Below are 22,828 nucleotides of genomic sequence, written 5' to 3'. Positions count from 1 at the left end.
GTCACACTCACTGTATGTAGCAATGCATTTTATCTTCTGCCTGAAGTGCATGGTTATGTAGTGATCTAGTGTCTGTGTCACACTCACTGTATTTAGCAATGCATTATGTTCTGCCTGAGTGCAGTGGTTATGTGTGATCTAGTGTCCTGTGTCCACACTCACTGTATGTAGCAATGCATTATGTTCTGCCTGAGTGCATGGTTATGTGTGATCCTAGTGTCTGGGTGTCACACTCACTGTATAGTAGCAGTGCATTGTCTTCTGCCTGAGTGCATGGTTATGTGTGTGATCTAGTTGTCTGTGTCACACGCACTGTATGTAGCAATCATTGTCTTCTTGCCTGAGTGCATGGTTATGTGTGATCTAGTGTCTGTGTCACACTCAATGTAGTGTAGCAATGTATTGTCCTTCTGCCCTGTGTGCATGGTTATGTGTGATCTAGTGTCTGTGTCACACTCACTGTATGTAGCAATGCATTGTCTTCTGCCTGAGTGCATGGTTATGTGTGATCTAGTGTCTGTGTCACACTCACTGTATGTAGCAATGCATTGTCTTCTGCCTGAGTGCATGGTTATGTGTGATCTAGTGTCTGTGTCACGCTCACTGTATGTAGCAATACATTGTCTTCTGCCTGAGTGCATGGTTATGTGTGATCTAGTGTCTGTGTCACGCTCACTGTATGTAGCAATGCATTGTCTTCTGCCTGAGTGCATGGTTATGTGTGATCTAGTGTCTGTGTCACGCTCACTGTTTGTAGCAATGCATTATCTTCTGCCTGAGTGCATGGTTATGTGTGATCTAGTGTCTGTGTCACACTCACTGTATGTAGCAATGCATTATGTTCTGCCTGAGTGCATGGTTATGTGTGATCTAGTGTCTGTGTCACACTCACTGTATGTAGCAATGCATTGTCTTCTGCCTGAGTGCATGGTTATGTGTGATCTAGTGTCTGTGTCACACTCACTGTATGTAGCAATGCATTATCTTCTGCCTGAGTGCATGGTTATGTGTGATCTAGTGTCTGTGTCACACTCACTGTATGTAGCAATGCATTGTCTTCTGCCTGAGTGCATTGTTATGTGTGCTCTTAGTGTCTGTGTCCACACTCACTGTATGTAGCAATGCATTGTCTTCTGCCTGAGTGCATGGTTATGTGTGATCTAGTGTCTGTGTCACACTCACTGTATGTAGCAATGCATTGTCTCTGCCTGAGTGCATGGTTATGTGTGATCTAGTGTCTGTGTCACACTCACTGTATGTAGCAATGCATTATGTTCTGCCTGAGTGCATGGTTATGTGTGATCTAGTGTCTGTGTCACACTCACTGTATGTAGCAGTGCATTGTCTTCTGCCTGAGTGCATGGTTATGTGTGATCTAGTGTCTGTGTCACACTCACTGTATGTAGCAATGCATTGTCTTCTGCCTGAGTGCATGGTTATGTGTGATCTAGTGTCTGTGTCACACTCACTGTATGTAGCAATGCATTTTCTTCTGCCTGAGTGCATGGTTATGTGTGATCTAGTGTCTGTGTCACACTCACTGTATGTAGCAATGCATTGTCTTCTGCCTGAGTGCATGGTTATGTGTGATCTAGTGTCTGTGTTCACACTCACTGTATGTAGCAATGCATTGTCTTCTGCCTGAGTGCATGGTTATGTGTGATCTAGTGTCTGTGTCACACTCACTGTATGTAGCAATGCATTGTCTTCTGCCTGAGTGCATTGTTATGTGTGATCTAGTGTCTGTGTCACACTCACTGTATGTAGCAATGCATTGTCTTCTGCCTGAGTGCATGGTTATGTGTGTGATCTAGTGTCTGCTGTCACACTCACTGTTTGTAGCAATGCGTTATCTTCTGCCTGAGTGCATGGTTATGTGTGATCTAGTGTCTGTGTCACACTCACTGTATGTAGCAATGCATTGTCTTCTGCCTGAGTGCATTGTTATGTGTGATCTAGTGTCTGTGTCACACTCACTGCCTTAGTGCATGGTTATGTGTGATCTAGTGTCTGTGTCACACTCACTGTATGTAGCAATGCATTGTCTTCTGCCTGAGTGCATGGTTATGTGTGATCTAGTGTCTGTGTCACACTCACTGTATGTAGCAATGCATTGTCTTCTGCCTGAGTGCATGGTTATGTGTGATCTAGTGTCTGTGTCACACTCACTGTATGTAGCAATGCATTGTCTTCTGCCTGAGTGCATGGTTATGTGTGATCTAGTGTCTGTGTCACACTCACTGTATGTAGCAATGCATTGTCTTCTGCCGGAGTGCATTGTTATGTGTGATCTAGTGTCTGTGTCACACTCACTGTATGATAGCAATGCATTGTCTGTTCTGCCTGAGTGCATGGTTATGTGTGATCTAGTGGTCTGTGTCACACTCACTGTTTGTAGCAAGTGCATTAGTCTTCTGCCTGAGTGCATGGTTATGTGTGATCTAGTGTCTGTGTCACACTCACTGTATGTAGCAATGCATTTGTCTTCTGCCTGAGTGCATTGTTATGTGTGATCTAGTGTCTGTGTCACACTCACTGCCTTATGCATGGTTTATGTGTGATCTAGTGTCTGTGTCACACTCCACTGTATGTAGCAATGCATTGTCTTCTGCCTGAGTGCATGGTTATGTGTGATCTAGTGTTCTGTGTCACACTCACTGTATGTAGCAATGCATTATCTTCTGCCTGAGTGCATGGTTATGTGTGATCTAGTGTCTGTGTCACACTCACTGTATGTAGCAATGCATTGTCTTCTGCCTGAGTGCATGGTTATGTGTGATCTAGTGTCTGTGTCACACTCACTGTATGTAGCAGTGCATTGTCTTCTGCCTGAGTGCATGGTTATGTGTGATCTAGTGTCTGTGTCACACTCACTGTATGTAGCAATGCATTTGTCTTCTGCCTGAGGGCATGGTTATGTGTGATCTAGTGTCTGTGTCACACTCACTGTATTAGCAATGCATTGTCTTCTGCCTGAGTGCATGGTTATGTGTGATCTAGTGTCTGTGTCACACTCACTGTATGTAGCAATGCATTGTCTTCTGCCTGAGTGCATGGTTATGTGTGATCTAGTGTCTGTGTCACACTCACTGTATGTAGGCAATGCATTGTCTTCTGCCTGAGTGCATGGTTTTATGGTTGGCTCTAGTGTCTGTGTCACACTCACCTGTATGTAGCAATGCATTATTCATTTCTGCCTGAGTGCATGGTTTTTGTGATCTAGTGTCTGTGTCACACTCACTGTATGTAGGCAATGCATTTGTTCTGCCTGAGTGCATGGTTATGTGTGATCTAGTGTCTGTGTCACACTCACTGTATGTAGCAATGCATTTGTCTTCTGCCTGAGTGCATGGTTATGTGTGATCTAGTGTCTGTTGTCACACTCACATGTATGTAGCAATGCATTGTCTTCTGCCTGAGTGCATGGTTTTTGTGTGATCTAGTGTCTGTGTCACACTCACTGTATGTAGCATTGCATTGTCTTCTGCCTGAGTGCATGGTTATGTGTGATCTAGTGTCTGTGTCACACTCACTGTTTGTAGCAATGCATTGTCTTCTGCCTGAGTGGCATGGTTATGTGTGATCTAGTGTCTGTGTCACACTCACTGTATGTAGCAATGCATTATCTTCTGCCTGAGTGCATGGTTATGTGTGATCTAGTGTCTGTGTCACACTCACTGTATGTAGCAATGCATTGTCTTCTGCCTGAGTGCATGGTTATGTGTGATCTAGTGTCTGTGTCACAGCTCACTGTTTGTAGCAATGCATTGTCTTCTGCCTGAGTGCATGGTTATGTGTGATCTAGTGTCTGTGTCACACTCACTGTATGTAGCAATGCATTGTCTTCTGCCTGAGTGCATGGTTATGTGTGATCTAGTGTCTGTGTCACACTCACTGTATGTAGCAATGCATTGTCTTCTGCCTGAGTGCATGGTTATGTGTGATCTAGTGTCTGTGTCACACTCACTGTATGTAGCAATGCATTGTCTTCTGCCTGAGTGCATGGTTATGTGTGATCTAGTGTCTGTGTCACACTCACTGTATGTAGCAATGCATTGTCTTCTGCCTGAGTGCATGGTTATGTGTGATCTAGTGTCTGTGTCACACTCACTGTATGTAGCAATGCATTGTCTTCTGGCCTGAGTGCATGGTTATGTGTGATCTAGTGTCTGGGTCACACTCACGTAATGTAGCAAGCATTGTCTTCTGCCTGAGTGCATGGTTATGTGTAGATCTAGTGTCTGTGTCACACTCACCTGTACTGTAGCAATGCATTGTCTTCTGCCCTGAGTGCATGGTTATGTGTGATCTAGTGTCTGTGTCACACTCACTGTATGTAGCAATGCATTGTCTTCTGCCTGAGTGCATGGTTATGTGTGATCTAGTGTCTGTGTCACACTCACTGTTTGTAGCAATGCATTGTCTTCTGCCTGAGGTGCATGGTTATGTGTGATCTAGTGTCTGTGTCACACTCACTGTTATGTAGCAATGCATTGTCTTCTGCCTGAGTGCATGGTTATGTGTGATCTAGTGTCTGTGTCACACTCACTGTATGTAGCAATGCATTGTCTTTCTGCCTGAGTGCATGGTTATGTGTGATCTTAGTGTCTGTGTCACACTCACTGTATGTAGCAATGCATTGTCTTCTGCCTGAGTGCATGGTTATGTGTGATCTAGTGTCTGTGTCACACTCACTGTATGTAGCAATGCATTATCTTCTGCCTGAGTGCATGGTTATGTGTGATCTAGTGTCTGTGTCACACTCACTGTATGTAGCAATGCATTTGTCTTCTGCCTGAGTGCATGGTTATGTGTGATCTTTGTGTCTGTGTCACACTCACTGTATGTAGCAATGCATTGTCTTCTGCCTGAGTGCATGGTTATGTGTGATCTAGTGTCTGTGTCACACTCACTGTATGTAGCAATGCATTGTCTTCTGCCTGAGTGCATGGTTATGTGTGATCTAGTGTCTGTGTCACACTCACTGTTTGTAGCAATGCATTGTCTTCTGCCTGAGTGCATGGTTATGTGTGATCTAGTGTCTGTGTCACACTCACTGTATGTAGCAATGCATTGTCTTCTGCCTGAGTGCATGGTTATGTGTGAGCTCTAGTGTCTGTGTCACACTCAGTGTGTTGTAGCAATGCAGTGTCTTCTGCCTGAGTGCATGGTTATGTGTGATCTAGTGTCTGTGTCACACTCACTGTATGTAGCAATGCATTGTCTTCTGCCTGAGTGGCAAGGGTTATGGTGAACTAGTGTCTGTGTCACACTCACTGTATGTAGCAATGCATTGTCTTCTGCCTGAGTGCATGGTTATGTGTGATCTAGTGTCTGTGTCACACTCACTGTATGTAGCAATGCATTGTTCTTCTGCGCTGAGTGCATGGTTATGTGTATCTAGTGTCTGTGTCACACTCACTGTATGTAGCAATGCATTATCTTCTGCCTGAGTGCATGGTTATGTGTGATCTAGTGTCTGTGTCACTCTCACTGTATGTAGCAATGCATTATCTTCTGCCTGAGTGCATGGTTATGTGTGATCTAGTGTCTGTGTCACACTCACTGTATGTAGCAATGCATTGTCTTCTGCCTGAGTGCATGGTTATGTGTGATCTAGTGTCTGTTGTCACACTCACTGTTATGTAGCAAATGCATTGTCTTCTGCCTGAGTGGCATGGTTATGTGTGCTAGTGTCTGTGTCACACTCACTGTATGTAGCAATGCATTGTCTTCTGCCTGAGTGCATGGTTATGTGTGGATCTAGTGTCTGTGTCACACTCACTGTATGTAGCAATGGCATTGTCTTCTGCCTGATTGCATGGTTATGTGTGATCTAGTGTCTGTGTCACACTCACTGTATGTAGCAATGCATTGTCTTCTGCCTGAGTGCAATGGGTTATTGTGATCTAGTGTCTGTGTCACCCGTCACTGTATGTAGCATGCATTGTCTTCTGCCTGAGTGCATGGTTATGTGTGATCTAGTGTCTGTGTCACACTCACTGTATGTAGCAATGCATTGTCTTCTGCCTGAGTGCATGGTTATGTGCGCTCTAGTGTCTGTGTCACACTCACTGTATGTAGCAATGCATTATGTTCTGCCTGAGTGCATGGTTATGTGTGATCTAGTGTCTGTGTCACTACTCACATGTATGTAGCAATGCATTGTCTTCTGCCTGGATGCATGGTTATGTGTGATCTAAGTGTCTGTGTCACGCTCACTGTTTGTAGCAATGCATTAGTCTTCTTGGCTGAGTGCAATGGTTATGTTGGATCTAGTGTTCTGTGTCACTCTCACTGTTATGTAGCAATGCATTATGTCTCTGCCTTGTGTGCGGTTTTGTATTATGGTGTGCTCTTAGTGTCTGGAGTTCACCCTCACTGTTTGTAGCAATGCATTATGCTTCGCCCTGATGGCATTGGTTATGTTGATGATCTAGTGTCTGTGTCAACTCACTGTATGTAGCAATGGCATTATGTTTCTGCCTGAGTGCATGGTTATGTGTGATCTAGTGTCTGTGTCACACTTCACTGTAGGTAGCAATGCTTGTATTCTGCCCTGAGGTGCGATTGTTATGTGTGATCTAGTGTCTGTGTCACACTCAATGTATGTAGCAGTGCATTGTCTTCTGCCTGAGTGCATGGTTATGTGTGATCTAGTGTCTGTGTCACACTCACTGTATGTAGCAATGCATTGTCTTCTGCCTGAGTGCATGGTTATGTGTGATCTAGTGTCTGTGTCACACTCACTGTATGTAGCAATGCATTGTCTTCTGCCTGAGTGCATGGTTATGTGTGATCTAGTGTCTGTGTCACACTCACTGTATGTAGCAATGCATTGTCTTCTGCCTGAGTGCATGGTTATGTGTGATCTAGTGTCTGTCTAGTGTCTGTGTCACACTCACTGTATGTAGCAATGCATTGTCTTCTGCCTGAGTGCATGGTTATGTGTGATCTAGTGTCTGTGTCACGCTCACTGTTTGTAGCAATGCATTATCTTCTGCCTGAGTGCATGGTTATGTGTGATCTAGTGTCTGTGTCACACTCACTGTATGTAGCAATGCATTGTCTTCTGCCTGAGTGCATGGTTATGTGTGATCTAGTGTCTGTGTCACACTCACTGTATGTAGCAGTGCATTGATCTTCTGCCTGAGTGCATGGTTATGTGTGATCTAGTGTCTGTGTCCACGCTCACTGTTTGTAGCAATGTCATTGATCTTCTGCCTGAGTGCATGGTTAGTGTGTGATCTAGTGTCTGTGTCACACTCACTGTATGTACAATGCAGTTGTCTTCTGCCTGAGTGCATGGTTATGTGTGATCTAGTGTCTGTGTCACACTCACTGTATGTAGCAATGCATTGTCTTCTGCCTGAGGGGCATGGTTATGTGTGATCTATGTGTCTGTGTCACACTCACTGTATGGTAGCAATGCATTGTCTCTGCCTGAGTGCATGGTTATGTGTGAGATCTAGTGTCTGTTTCACACTCACTGTATGTAGCAAGTGCATTATGTTCTGACGCTGCCGGGTGCATGGTTTGTGTGTTCTAGTGTCTGTGTCACACTCACTGTATGTAGCAAGTGCATTGTCTTCTGCCTGAGTGGCATGGTTATGTGTGATCTAGTGTCTGTGTCACACTCACTGTATGTAAGCAATGCATTGTCTTCTGCCTGAGTGCATGGTTATGTGTGATCTAGGTGTCTGTGTCTCACTCACTGTATGTAGCAATGCATTATCTTCTGCCTGAGTGCATGGTTATGTGTGATCTAGTGTCTGTGTCACACTCACTGTATGTAGCAATGCATTGTCTTCTGCCTGAGTGCATGGTTATGTGTGATCTAGTGTCTGTGTCACACTCACTGTATGTAGCAATGCATTGTCTTCTGCCTGAGTGCATGGTTATGTGTGATCTAGTGTCTGTGTCACACTCACTGTATGTAGCAATGCATTGTTCTTCTGCCTGAGTGCATGGTTATGTGTGATCTAGTGTCTGTGTCACACTCACTGTATGTAGCAATGCATTGTCTTCTGCCTGAGTGCATGGTTATGTGTGCTCTAGTGTCTGTGTCACACTCACTGTATGTAGCAATGCATTATCTTCTGCCTGAGTGCATGGTTATGTGTGATCTAGTGTCTGTGTCACACTCACTGTATGTAGCAATGCATTATGTTCTGCCTGAGTGCATGGTTATGTGTGATCTAGTGTCTGTGTCACACTCACTGTATGTAGCAATGGCATTGTCGTTCTGCCTGAGTGCATGGTTATGTGTGATCTAGTGTCTGTGTCACACTCACTGTATGTAGCAATGCATTGTCTTCTGCCTGAGTGCATGGTTATGTGTGATCTAGTGTCTGTGTCACACTCACTGTATGTAGCAATGCATTTCTTCTGCTGAGTGCATGGTTATGTGTGATCTAGTGTCTGTGTCACACTCACTGTATGTAGCAATGCATTGTCTTCTGCCTGAAGTGCATGGTTATGTGTGATCTAGTGTCTGTGTCACACTCACTGTATGTAGCAATGCATTGTCTTCTGCCTGAGTGCATGGTTATGTGTGATCTAGTGTCTGTGTCACAGCTCACTGTATGTAGCAATGCATTGTCTTCTGCCTGAGTGCATGGTTATGTGTGATCTAGTGTCTGTGTCACACTCACTGTATGTAGCAATGCATTGTCTTCTGCCTGAGTGCATGGTTATGTGTGATCTAGTGTCTGTGTCACACTCACTGTATGTAGCAATGCATTGTCTTCTGCCTGAGTGCATGGTTATGTGTGATCTAGTGTCTGTGTCACACTCACTGTATGTAGCAATGCATTATGTTCTGCCTGAGTGCATGGTTATGTGTGATCTAGTGTCTGTGTCACACTCACTGTATGTAGCAATGCATTATGTTCTGCCTGAGTGCATGGTTATGTGTGATCTAGTGTCTGTGTCACACTCACTGTATGTAGCAATGCATTGTCATTGCTGCTGAGTGCATGGTTATGTGTGATCTAGTGTCTGTGTCACACTCACTGTATGTAGCAATGCATTGTCTTTGCCTGAGTGCATGGTTATGTGTGATCTAGTGTCTGTGTCACACTCACTGTATGTAGCAATGCATTGTCTTCTGCCTGAGTGCATGGTTATGTGTGATCTAGTGTCTGTGTCACACTCACTGTATGTAGCAATGCATTGTCTTCTGCCTGAGTGCATGGTTATGTGTGATCTAGTGTCTGTGTCACACTCACTGTATGTAGCAATGCATTGTCTTCTGCCTGAGTGCATGGTTATGTGTGATCTAGTGTCTGTGTCACACTCACTGTATGTAGCAATGCATTGTCTTCTGCCTGAGTGCATGGTTATGTGTGATCTAGTGTCTGTGTCACACTCACTGTATGTAGCAATGCATTGTCTTCTGCCTGAGTGCATGGTTATGTGTGATCTAGTGTCTGTGTCACGCTCACTGTTTGTAGCAATGCATTGTCTTCTGCCTGAGTGCATGGTTATGTGTGATCTAGTGTCTGTGTCACACTCACTGTATGTAGCAATGCATTGTCTTCTGCCTGAGTGCATGGTTATGTGTGATCTAGTGTCTGTGTCACACTCACTGTATGTAGCAATGCATTGTCTTCTGCCTGAGTGCATGGTTATGTGTGATCTAGTGTCTGTGTCAAACTCACTGTATGTAGCAATGCATTAGTCTTCTGCCTGAGTGCATGGTTATGTGTGATCTAGTGTCTGTGTCACACTCACTGTTTGTAGCAATGCATTGTCTTCTGCCTGAGTGCATGGTTATGTGTGATCTAGTGTCTGTGTCACACTCACTGTATGTAGCAATGCATTGTCTTCTGCCTGAGTGCATGGTTATGTGTGATCTAGTGTCTGTGTCACACTCACTGTATGTAGCAATGCATTGTCTTCTGCCTGAGTGCATGGTTATGTGTGATCTAGTGTCTGTGTCACACTCACTGTATGTAGCAATGCATTGTCTTCTGCCTGAGTGCATGGTTATGTGTGATCTAGTGTCTGTGTCACACTCACTGTATGTAGCAATGGCATTATCTTCTGCCTGAGTGCATGGTTATGTGTGATCTAGTGTCTGTGTCACACTCACTGTATGTAGCAATGCATTAGTCTTCTGCCTGAGTGCATGGTTATGTGTGATCTAGTGTCTGTGTCACACTCACTGTATGTAGCAATGCATTGTCTTCTGCCTGAGTGCATGGTTATGTGTGATCTAGTGTCTGTGTCACACTCACTGTATGTAGCAATGCATTGTCTTCTGCCTGAGTGGCATGGTTATGTGTGATCTAGTGTCTGTGTCACAGCTCACTGTATGTAGCAATGCATTGTCTTCTGCCTGAGTGCATGGTTATGTGTTGATCTAGTGTCTGTGTCACACTCACTGTATGTAGCAATGCATTGTCTTCTGCCTGAGTGCATGGTTATGTGTGATCTAGTGTCTGTGTCACTCTCACTGTATGTAGCAATGCATTGTCTTCTGCCTGAGTGCATGGTTATGTGTGATCTAGTGTCTGTGTCACACTCACTGTATGTAGCAATGCATTGTCTTCTGCCTGAGTGCATGGTTATGTGTGATCTAGTGTCTGTGTCACACTCACTGTATGTAGCAATGCATTGTCTTCTGCCTGAGTGCATGGTTATGTGTGATCTAGTGTCTGTGTCACACTCACTGTATGTAGCAATGCATTGTCTTCTGCCTGAGTGCATGGTTATGTGTGATCTAGTGTCTGTGTCACACTCACTGTATGTAGCAATGCATTGTCTTCTGCCTGAGTGCATGGTTATGTGTGATCTAGTGTCTGTGTCACACTCACTGTATGTAGCAATGCATTGTCTTCTGCCTGAGTGCATGGTTATGTGTGATCTAGTGTCTGTGTCACACTCACTGTATGTAGCAATGCATTGTCTTCTGCCTGAGTGCATGGTTATGTGTGATCTAGTGTCTGTGTCACACTCACTGTATGTAGCAATGCATTGTCTTCTGCCTGAGTGCATGGTTATGTGTGATCTAGTGTCTGTGTCACACTCACTGTATGTAGCAATGCATTGTCTTCTGCCTAGTGCATGGTTATGTGTGATCTAGTGTCTGTGTCACACTCACTGTATGTAGCAATGCATTGTCTTCTGCCTGAGTGCATGGTTATGTGTGATCTAGTGTCTGTGTCACACTCACTGTATGTAGCAATGCATTAGTCTTCTGCCTGAGTGCATGGTTATGTGTGATCTAGTGTCTGTGTCACACTCACTGTATGTAGCAATGCTTGTCTTCTGCCTGAGTGCATGGTTATTGTGTGATCTAGTGTCTGTGTCACACTCACTGTATGTTGCAATGCATTGTCTTCTGCCTGAGTGCATGGTTATGTGTGATCTAGTGTCTGTGTCACACTCACTGTATGTAGCAATTGCATTGTCTTCTGCCTGAGTGCATGGTTATGTGTGATCTAGTGTCTGTGTCACACTCACTGTATGTAGCAATGCATTGTCTTCTGCCTGAGTGCATGGTTATGTGTGATCTAGTGTCTGTGTCACACTCACTGTATGTAGCAATGCATTGTCTTCTGCCTGAGTGCATGGTTATGTGTGATCTAGTGTCTGTGTCACACTCACTGTATGTAGCAATGCATTTGTCTTCTGCCTGAGTGCATGGTTATGTGTGATCTAGTGTCTGTGTCACACTCACTGTATGTAGCAATGCATTGTCTTCTGCCTGAGTGCATGGTTATGTGTGATCTAGTGTCTGTGTCACACTCACTGTATGTAGCAATGCATTGTCTTCTGCCTGAGTGCATGGTTATGTGTGATCTAGTGTCTGTGTCACACTCACTGTATGTAGCAATGCATTGTCTTCTGCCTGAGTGCATGGTTATGTGTGATCTAGTGTCTGTGTCACACTCACTGTATGTAGCAATGCATTGTCTTCTGCCTGAGTGCATGGTTATGTGTGATCTAGTGTCTGTGTCACACTCACTGTATGTAGCAATGCATTGTCTTCTGCCTGAGTGCATGGTTATGTGTGATCTAGTGTCTGTGTCACACTCACTGTTTGTAGCAATGCATTGTCTTCTGCCTGAGTGCATGGTTATGTGTGATCTAGTGTCTGTGTCACACTCACTGTATGTAGCAATGCATTGTCTTCTGCCTGAGTGCATGGTTATGTGTGATCTAGTGTCTGTGTCACACTCACTGTATGTAGCAATGCATTGTCTTCTGCCTGAGTGCATGGTTATGTGTGATCTAGTGTCTGTGTCACACTCACTGTTTGTAGCAATGCATTGTCTTCTGCCTGAGTGCATGGTTATGTGTGATCTAGTGTCTGTGTCACACTCACTGTATGTAGCAATGCATTGTCTTCTGCCTGAGTGCATGGTTATGTGTGATCTAGTGTCTGTGTCACACTCACTGTATGTAGCAATGCATTGTCTTCTGCCTGAGTGCATGGTTATGTGTGATCTAGTGTCTGTGTCACACTCACTGTATGTAGCAATGCATTGTCTTCTGCCTGAGTGCATGGTTATGTGTGATCTAGTGTCTGTGTCACACTCACTGTATGTAGCAATGCATTGTCTTCTGCCTGAGTGCATGGTTATGTGTGATCTAGTGTCTGTGTCACACTCACTGTATGTAGCAATGCATTGTCTTTCTGCCTGAGTGCATGGTTATGTGTGATTCTAGTGTCTGTGTCACACTCACTGTATGTAGCAATGCATTGTCTTCTGCCTGAGTGCATGGTTATGTGTGATCTAGTGTCTGTGTCACACTCACTGTATGTAGCAATGCATTGTCTTCTGCCTGAGTGCATGGTTATGTGTGATCTAGTGTCTGTGTCACACTCACTGTTTGTAGCAATGCATTGTCTTCTGCCTGAGTGCATGGTTATGTGTGATCTAGTGTCTGTGTCACACTCACTGTATGTAGCAATGCATTGTCTTCTGCCTGAGTGCATGGTTATGTGTGATCTAGTGTCTGTGTCACACTCACTGTATGTAGCAATGCATTGTCTTCTGCCTGAGTGCATGGTTATGTGTGATCTAGTGTCTGTGTCACACTCACTGTTTGTAGCAATGCATTGTCTTCTGCCTGAGTGCATGGTTATGTGTGATCTAGTGTCTGTGTCACACTCACTGTTTGTAGCAATGCATTGTCTTCTGCCTGAGTGCATGGTTATGTGTGATCTAGTGTCTGTGTCACACTCACTGTATGTAGCAATGCATTGTCTTCTGCCTGAGTGCATGGTTATGTGTGATCTAGTGTCTGTGTCACACTCACTGTATGTAGCAATGCACAGCATTGTCTTCTTGCCTGAGTGCATGGTTATGTGGTGATCTAGTGTCTGTGTCACACTCACTGTTTGTAGCAATGCATTGTCTTCTGCCTGAGTGCATGGTTATGTGTGATCTAGTGTCTGTGTCACACTCACTGTATGTAGCAATGCATTGTCTTCTGCCTGAGTGCATGGTTATGTGTGATCTAGTGTCTGTGTCACACTCACTGTATGTAGCAATGCATTGTCTTCTGCCTGAGTGCATGGTTATGTGTGATCTAGTGTCTGTGTCACACTCACTGTATGTAGCAATGCATTGTCTTCTGCCTGAGTGCATGGTTATGTGTGATCTAGTGTCTGTGTCACACTCACTGTATGTAGCAATGCATTGTCTTCTGCCTGAGTGCATGGTTATGTGTGATCTAGTGTCTGTGTCACACTCACTGTATGTAGCAATGCATTGTCTTCTGCCTGAGTGCATGGTTATTGTTGTGATCTAGTGTCCCTGTGTCACACTCACTGTTTGTAAGCAATGCATTGTCCTTCTGCCTGAGTGCATGGTTATGTGTGATCTAGTGTCTGTGTCACACTCACTGTATGTAGCAATGCATTGTCTTCTGCTGAGTGCATGGTTATGTGTGATCTAGTGTCTGGGTCACACTCACTGTATGTAGCAATGCATTGTCTTCTTGCCTGTGTGCATTGGTTATGTGTGATCTAGTGTCTGTGTCACACTCACTGTATGTAGCAATGCATTGTCTTCTGCCTGAGTGCATGGTTATGTGTGATCTAGTGTCTGTGTCACACTCACTGTATGTAGCAATGCATTGTCTTCTGCCTGAGTGCTATGGTTATGTGTGATCTAGTGTCTGTGTCCACACTCACTGTATGTAGCAATGCATTGTCTTCTGCCTGAGTGCCATGGTTATGTGTGATCTAGTGTCTGTGTCACACTCTCCTGTATGTAGCAATGCATTGTCTTCTGCCTGAGTGCCATGGTTATGTGTGATCTAGTGTCTGTGTCACACTCACTGTATGTAGCAATGCAATTGTCTTCTGCCTGAGTGCATGGTTATGTGTGATCTAGTGTCTGTGTCACACTCACTGTATGTAGCAATGCATTGTCTTCTGCCTGAGTGCATGGTTATGTGTGATCTAGTGTCTGTGTCACACTCACTGTATGTAGCAATGCATTGTCTTCTGCCTGAGTGCATGGTTATGTGTGATCTAGTGTCTGTGTCACACTCACTGTATGTAGCAATGCATTGTCTTCTGCCTGAGTGCATGGTTATGTGTGATCTAGTGTCTGTGTCACACTCACTGTATGTAGCAATGCATTGTCTTCTGCCTGAGTGCATGGTTATGTGTGATCTAGTGTCTGTGTCACACTCACTGTATGTAGCAATGCATTGTCTTCTGCCTGAGTGCATGGTTATGTGTGATCTAGTGTCTGTGTCACACTCACTGTATGTAGCAATGCATTGTCTTCTGCCTGAGTGCATGGTTATGTGTGATCTATTGTCTGTGTCACACTCACTGTATGTAGCAATGCATTGTCTTCTGCCTGAGTGCATGGTTATGTGTGATCTAGTGTCTGTGTCACACTCACTGTATGTAGCAATGCATTGTCTTCTGCCTGAGTGCATGGTTATGTGTGATCTAGTGTCTGTGTCACACTCACTGTATGTAGCAATGCATTGTCTTCTGCCTGAGTGCATGGTTATGTGTGATCTAGTGTCTGTGTCACACTCACTGTATGTAGCAATGCATTGTCTTCTGCCTGAGTGCATGGTTATGTGTGATCTAGTGTCTGTGTCACACTCACTGTATGTAGCAATGCATTGTCTTCTGCCTGAGTGCATGGTTATGTGTGATCTAGTGTCTGTGTCACACTCACTGTATGTAGCAATGCATTGTCTTCTGCCTGAGTGCATGGTTATGTGTGATCTAGTGTCTGTGTCACGCTCACTGTATGTAGCAATGCATTGTCTTCTGCCTGAGTGCATGGTTATGTGTGATCTAGTGTCTGTGTCACACTCACTGTATGTAGCAATGCATTGTCTTCTGCCTGAGTGCATGGTTATGTGTGATCTAGTGTCTGTGTCACACTCACTGTATGTAGCAATGCATTGTCTTCTGCCTGAGTGCATGGTTATGTGTGATCTAGTGTCTGTGTCACACTCACTGTATGTAGCAATGCATTGTCTTCTGCCTGAGTGCATGGTTATGTGTGATCTAGTGTCTGTGTCACACTCACTGTATGTAGCAATGCATTGTCTTCTGCCTGAGTGCATGGTTATGTGTGATCTAGTGTCTGTGTCACACTCACTGTTTGTAGCAATGCATTGTCTTCTGCCTGAGTGCATGGTTATGTGTGATCTAGTGTCTGTGTCACACTCACTGTATGTAGCAATGCATTGTCTTCTGCCTGAGTGCATGGTTATGTGTGATCTAGTGTCTGTGTCACACTCACTGTATGTAGCAATGCATTGTCTTCTGCCTGAGTGCATGGTTATGTGTGATCTAGTGTCTGTGTCACACTCACTGTATGTAGCAATGCATTATCTTCTGCCTGAGTGCATGGTTATGTGTGATCTAGTGTCTGTGTCACACTCACTGTATGTAGCAATGCATTGTCTTCTGCCTGAGTGCATGGTTATGTGTGATCTAGTGTCTGTGTCACACTCACTGTATGTAGCAATGCATTGTCTTCTGCCTGAGTGCATGGTTATGTGTGATCTAGTGTCTGTGTCACACTCACTGTATGTAGCAATGCATTGTCTTCTGCCTGAGTGCATGGTTATGTGTGATCTAGTGTCTGTGTCACACTCACTGTATGTAGCAATGCATTGTCTTCTGCCTGAGTGCATGGTTATGTGTGATCTAGTGTCTGTGTCACACTCACTGTATGTAGCAATGCATTGTCTTCTGCCTGAGTGCATGGTTATGTGTGATCTAGTGTCTGTGTCACACTCACTGTATGTAGCAATGCATTGTCTTCTGCCTGAGTGCATGGTTATGTGTGATCTAGTGTCTGTGTCACACTCACTGTATGTAGCAGTGCATTGTCTTCTGCCTGAGTGCATGGTTATGTGTGATCTAGTGTCTGTGTCACACTCACTGTATGTAGCAATGCATTGTCTTCTGCCTGAGTGCATGGTTATGTGTGATCTAGTGTCTGTGTCACACTCACTGTATGTAGCAATGCATTGTCTTCTGCCTGAGTGCATGGTTATGTGTGATCTAGTGTCTGTGTCACACTCACTGTATGTAGCAATGCATTGTCTTCTGCCTGAGTGCATGGTTATGTGTGATCTAGTGTCTGTGTCACACTCACTGTATGTAGCAATGCATTGTCTTCTGCCTGAGTGCATGGTTATGTGTGATCTAGTGTCTGTGTCACACTCACTGTATGTAGCAATGCATTGTCTTCTGCCTGAGTGCATGGTTATGTGTGATCTAGTGTCTGTGTCACACTCACTGTATGTAGCAATGCATTGTCTTCTGCCTGAGTGCATGGTTATGTGTGATCTAGTGTCTGTGTCACACTCACTGTATGTAGCAATGCATTGTCTTCTGCCTGAGTGCATGGTTATGTGTGATCTAGTGTCTGTGTCACTCACTGTATGTAGCAATGCATTGTCTTCTGCCTGAGTGCATGGTTATGTGTGATCTAGTGTCTGTGTCACACTCACTGTATGTAGCAATGCATTGTCTTCTGCCTGAGTGCATGGTTATGTGTGATCTAGTGTCTGTGTCACACTCACTGTATGTAGCAATGCATTATCTTCTGCCTGAGTGCATGGTTATGTGTGATCTAGTGTCTGTGTCACACTCACTGTATGTAGCAATGCATTGTCTTCTGCCTGAGTGCATGGTTATGTGTGATCTAGTGTCTGTGTCACACTCACTGTATGTAGCAATGCATTGTCTTCTGCCTGAGTGCATTGTTATGTGTGATCTAGTGTCTGTGTCACACTCACTGCCTGAGTGCATGGTTATATGTGATCTAGTGTCTGTGTCACACTCACTGCCTTAGTGCATGGTTATGTGTGATCTAGTGTCTGTGTCACACTCACTGTATGTAGCAATGCATTGTCTTCTGCCTGAGTGCATTGTTATGTGTGATCTAGTGTCTGTGTCACACTCACTGTATGTAGCAATGCATTATCTTCTGCCTGAGTGCATGGTTATGTGTGATCTAGTGTCTGTGTCACACTCACTGTTTGTAGTAATGCATTGTCTTCTGCCTGAGTGCATGGTTATGTGTGATCTAGTGTCTGTGTCACACTCACTGTATGTAGCAATGCATTGTCTTCTGCCTGAGTGCATTGTTATGTGTGATCTAGTGTCTGTGTCACACTCACTGTATGTAGCAATGCATTGTCTTCTGCCTGAGTGCATGGTTATGTGTGATCTAGTGTCTGTGTCACACTCACTGTTTGTAGCAATGCATTGTCTTCTGCCTGAGTGCATGGTTATGTGTGATCTAGTGTCTGTGTCACACTCACTGTATGTAGCAATGCATTGTCTTCTGCCTGAGTGCATGGTTATGTGTGATCTAGTGTCTGTGTCACACTCACTGTATGTAGCAATGCATTGTCTTCTGCCTGAGTGCATGGTTATGTGTGATCTAGTGTCTGTGTCACACTCACTGTATGTAGCAATGCATTGTCTTCTGCCTGAGTGCATGGTTATGTGTGATCTAGTGTCTGTGTCACACTCACTGTATGTAGCAATGCATTGTCTTCTGCCTGAGTGCATGGTTATGTGTGATCTAGTGTCTGTGTCACACTCACTGTATGTAGCAATGCATTATGTTCTGCCTGAGTGCATGGTTATGTGTGATCTAGTGTCTGTGTCACACTCACTGTATGTAGCAATGCATTATGTTCTGCCTGAGTGCATGGTTATGTGTGATCTAGTGTCTGTGTCACACTCACTGTATGTAGCAATGCATTGTCTTCTGCCTGAGTTCATTGTTATGTGTGATCTAGTGTCTGTGTCACACTCACTGTATGTAGCAATGCATTGTCTTCTGCCTGAGTGCATGGTTATGTGTGATCTAGTGTCTGTGTCACGCTCACTGTTTGTAGCAATGCGTTATCTTCTGCCTGAGTGCATGGTTATGTGTGATCTAGTGTCTGTGTCACACTCACTGCCTTAGTGCATGGTTATGTGTGATCTAGTGTCTGTGTCACACTCACTGTTTGTAGCAATGCATTGTCTTCTGCCTGAGTGCATGGTTATGTGTGATCTAGTGTCTGTGTCACACTCACTGTATGTAGCAATGCATTGTCTTCTGCCTGAGTGCATGGTTATGTGTGATCTAGTGTCTGTGTCACGCTCACTGTTTGTAGCAATGCGTTATCTTCTGCCTGAGTGCATTGTTATGTGTGATCTAGTGTCTGTGTCACACTCACTGCCTTAGTGCATGGTTATGTGTGATCTAGTGTCTGTGTCACACTCACTGTTTGTAGCAATGCATTGTCTTCTGCCTGAGTGCATGGTTATGTGTGATCTAGTGTCTGTGTCACACTCACTGTTTGTAGCAATGCATTGTCTTCTGCCTGAGTGCATGGTTATGTGTGATCTAGTGTCTGTGTCACGCTCACTGTATGTAGCAATGCATTGTCTTCTGCCTGAGTGCATGGTTATGTGTGATCTAGTGTCTGTGTCACACTCACTGTATGTAGCAATGCATTATCTTCTGCCTGAGTGCATGGTTATGTGTGATCTAGTGTCTGTGTCACACTCACTGTATGAAGCAATGCATTGTCTTCTGCCTGAGTGCATGGTTATGTGTGATCTAGTGTCTGTGTCACGCTCACTGTTTGTAGCAATGCGTTATCTTCTGCCTGAGTGCATGGTTATGTGTGATCTAGTGTCTGTGTCACGCTCACTGTTTGTAGCAATGCGTTATCTTCTGCCTGAGTGCATGGTTATGTGTGATCTAGTGTCTGTGTCACACTCACTGTATGTAGCAATGCATTGTCTTCTGCCTGAGTGCATGGTTATGTGTGATCTAGTGTCTGTGTCACGCTCACTGTTTGTAGTAATGCATTGTCTTCTGCCTGAGTGCATTGTTATGTGTGATCTAGTGTCTGTGTCACGCTCACTGTATGTAGCAATGCATTATCTTCTGCCTGAGTGCATGGTTATGTGTGATCTAGTGTCTGTGTCACACTCACTGTATGTAGCAATGCATTGTCTTCTGCCTGAGTGCATGGTTATGTGTGATCTAGTGTCTGTGTCACACTCACTGTATGTAGCAATGCATTGTCTTCTGCCTGAGTGCATGGTTATGTGTGATCTAGTGTCTGTGTCACACTCACTGTATGTAGCAATGCATTGTCTTCTGCCTGAGTGCATGGTTATGTGTGATCTAGTGTCTGTGTCACACTCACTGTATGTAGCAATGCATTGTCTTCTGCCTGAGTGCATTGTTATGTGTGATCTAGTGTCTGTGTCACACTCACTGTTTGTAGCAATGCATTGTCTTCTGCCTGAGTGCATGGTTATATGTGTGCTCTAGTGTCTGTGTCACACTCACTGTTTGTAGCAATGCATTGTCTTCTGCCTGAGTGCATGGTTATGTGTGATCTAGTGTCTGTGTCACACTCACTGTTTGTAGCAATGCATTGTCTTCTGCCTGAGTGCATGGTTATGTGTGATCTAGTGTCTGTGTCACACTCACTGTATGAAGCAATGCATTGTCTTCTGCCTGAGTGCATGGTTATGTGTGCGCTGTAGTGTTTGTCCTAAGATTTTCATGCCACCTTTAGCTGCCTTCTGCATTTGTGTTTCCCTAAAATCTGACCACTTCTTTTTTCTATACCCTGATTCCCTGCTTCTGTATTTCCCAGTCCTGTATACACTGCCTGACTTCCATGCCCTAATCCTTGCAAGCCAACATGATCTGTCTCTTCTGTCATGTCTGCTGTAAACCACCATATTCCACCTACTGTGTGTCATGTCTGCTGTATACCACTGTATTCCACCTCCTGTGTGTCATATCTGCTGTATACCACCGTATTCTACCTCCTGTGTGTCATGTCTGCTGCATACCACTGTATTCCACTTCCTGTGTATCATATCTGCTGTATACCTCCGTATTCTACCTCCTGTGTGTCATGTCTGCTGTATACCACTGTATTCCACTTCCTGTGTGTCATATCTGCTGTATACCTCCGTATTCCACCTCCTGTGTGTCATGTCTGCTGTATACCACCGTATTCCACCTCCTGTGTGTCATGTCTGCTGTATACCACCGTATTCCACCTCCTGTGTGTTATGACTGCTGTATACCACTGTGTTTAGTGTATGCACTCTTTCCTGTCTTTTGTGTGTCTGAGCCTTCTCATTTATGCACACTGTTACGACTGACCCTTAGTCATGCCTGCCTTAACATTTGTGTGTCTGAGCCTTCTGATTTATGCACACTGTTGCGACTGACCCTTAGTCATGCCTGCCTTAATGTTTGTGTGTCTGAGCCTTCTGATTTATGCACACTGTTGCAACTGACCCTTAGTCATGCCTGCCTTAATGTTTGTGTGTCTGAGCCTTCTGATTTATGCATACTGTTACGACTGACCCTTAGTCATGCCTGCTTTAACGTTTGTGTGTCTTTCAGTCCTGGTTTGTGATGACCCAGCATAATCTTTTACCTTTGTAATCTTAGGTGCACCAGAATCAGGGATCCACACAGCGTCCCCTGGGGATGTGGCAAGCCACTGATCTGTCACCACATCAAAAGCAGCCCCTAGGTGAGTGCTGTTGTAGTAATCCTAAATGAGAGATACAAATGAACGTATTCAGCAGCAACCTTTCACATTTAATTCAAATTATACCTTGTACACAGGCTAGTGCAGTACTGAGGGATTATATGAAAAAGAATAAGCCCGGACCTTCATGTGATCCTCAACTCAATTGTATTCACCCACCATTCCCCCTTAGTGCGCGCTACAGCTTTATAGTATCGTAAGGGTTAAAATCACTGCATGGCATTTGTAAGTAAATTGTGCTTGTTTGCTCTAGAGCAGTAAGTTGTACCCCTGGTGTTTGCTCTAGGGCAGTAAGTTGCACCCCCTGGTGTTTTTTTCTCTAGAGCAGTAAGTTGTACCCCCTGGTGTTTGTAGAGCAGTAAGTTGTACCACCTGGTGTTTGTAGAGCAGTAAGTTTTACCCCCTGGTGTTTGTAGAGCAGTAAGTTGTACCACCTGGTGTTTGTAGAGCAATAAGTTGTACCCCTGGTGTTTGTAGAGCAGTAAGTTGTACCACCTGATGTTTGTAGAGCAGTAAGTTGTACCCCCTGGTGTTTGTAGAGCAGTAAGTTGTACCCCCTGGTGTTTGTAGAGCAGTAAGTTGTACCCCTGGTGTTTGTAGAGCAGTAAGTTGTACCCCTGGCGTTTGTGGAGCAGTAAGTTGTACCCCTGGTGTTTGTAGAGCAGTAAGTTGTACCCCTGGTGTTTGTAGAGCAGTAAGTTGTACCCACTGGTGTTTGTAGAGCAGTAAGTTGTACCCCTGGTGTTTGTAGAGCAGTAAGTTGTACCCCCTGGTGTTTGTAGAGCAGTAAGTTGTACCCCCTGGTGTTTGTTGAGCAGTAAGTTGTACCCCCTGGTGTTTGTAGAGCAGTAAGTTGTACCCCTAGTGTTTGTAGAGCAGTAAGTTCTACCCCCTGGTGTTTGTAGAGCAGTAAGTTCTACCCCCTGGTGTTTGTAGAGCAGTAAGTTGTACCACCTGGTGTTTGTAGAGCAGTAAGTTGTACCACCTGGTGTTTGTAGAGCAGTAAGTTGTACCCCCTGGTGTTTGTAGAGCAGTAAGTTGTACCCCTGGTGTTTGCTCTAGAAGAGCAGTAAGTTGTATTCCTGGTGTTTGTAGAGCAGTAATTTGTGCTCCCTGGTGTTTGCTCTAGAAGAGCAGTAAGTTGTACCCCCTGGTGTTTGTAGAGCAGTAAGTTGTACCCCTAGTGTTTGTAGAGCAGTAAGTTGCACCCCCTGGTGTTTGTAGAGCAGTAAGTTGTACCCCCTGGTGTTTGTAGAGCAGTAAGTTGTACCCCCTGGTGTTTGTAGAGCAAGAAGTTGTACCCCTGGTGTTTGTAGAGCAGTACGTTGTACCCCTGGTGTTTGTAGAGCAGTAAGTTGTACCCCCTGGTGTTTGTAGAGCAGTAAGTTGTACCCCTGGTGTTAGGTCTAGATGAGCAGTAAGTTGTACCCCTGGTGTTTGCTCTAGTTGAGCAGTAAGTTGTGCTCCCTGGTGTTTGCTCTAGAAGAGCAGTAAGTTGTACCACCTGGTGTTTGTAGAGCAGTAAGTTGTACCACCTGGTGTTTGTAGAGCAGTAAGTTGTACCACCTGGTGTTTGTAGAGCGGTAAGTTGTACCCCCTGGTGTTTGTAGAGCGGTTAGTTGTACCCCTGGTGTTTGTAGAGCAGTAAGTTGTACCCCTGGTGTTTGTAGAGCAGTAAGTTGTACCCCTGGTGTTTGCTCTAGAGCATTAATGTTTATTCCCTGATAGCTCTAAAGCAGGGTTATTTTGCTCATTGTATCTTGGGGCCAATAACCAT

The 22,828-nt window shown here is 44.5% G+C and overlaps 1 protein-coding gene across 1 annotated transcript in view; it reads left to right on the top strand.

The window, feature by feature from the left end:
* The window catches only part of ATG9B (autophagy related 9B), a gene marked incomplete at its 5' end in the record, with an annotated part of 121,859 nt that overhangs the window by 70,798 nt on the left and 28,233 nt on the right, over positions 1-22,828 (top strand). The window contains 1 exon segment of the mRNA XM_053713264.1: positions 20,949-21,033. Within this exon segment, the coding sequence (XP_053569239.1) occupies positions 20,949-21,033 (85 nt within the window).

The sequence above is a fragment of the Bombina bombina genome, chromosome 5, assembly GCF_027579735.1.
Source record: "Bombina bombina isolate aBomBom1 chromosome 5, aBomBom1.pri, whole genome shotgun sequence".
NCBI lineage: Eukaryota > Metazoa > Chordata > Amphibia > Anura > Bombinatoridae > Bombina > Bombina bombina.
This window is presented reverse-complemented; position numbering and strand designations above follow the sequence as displayed.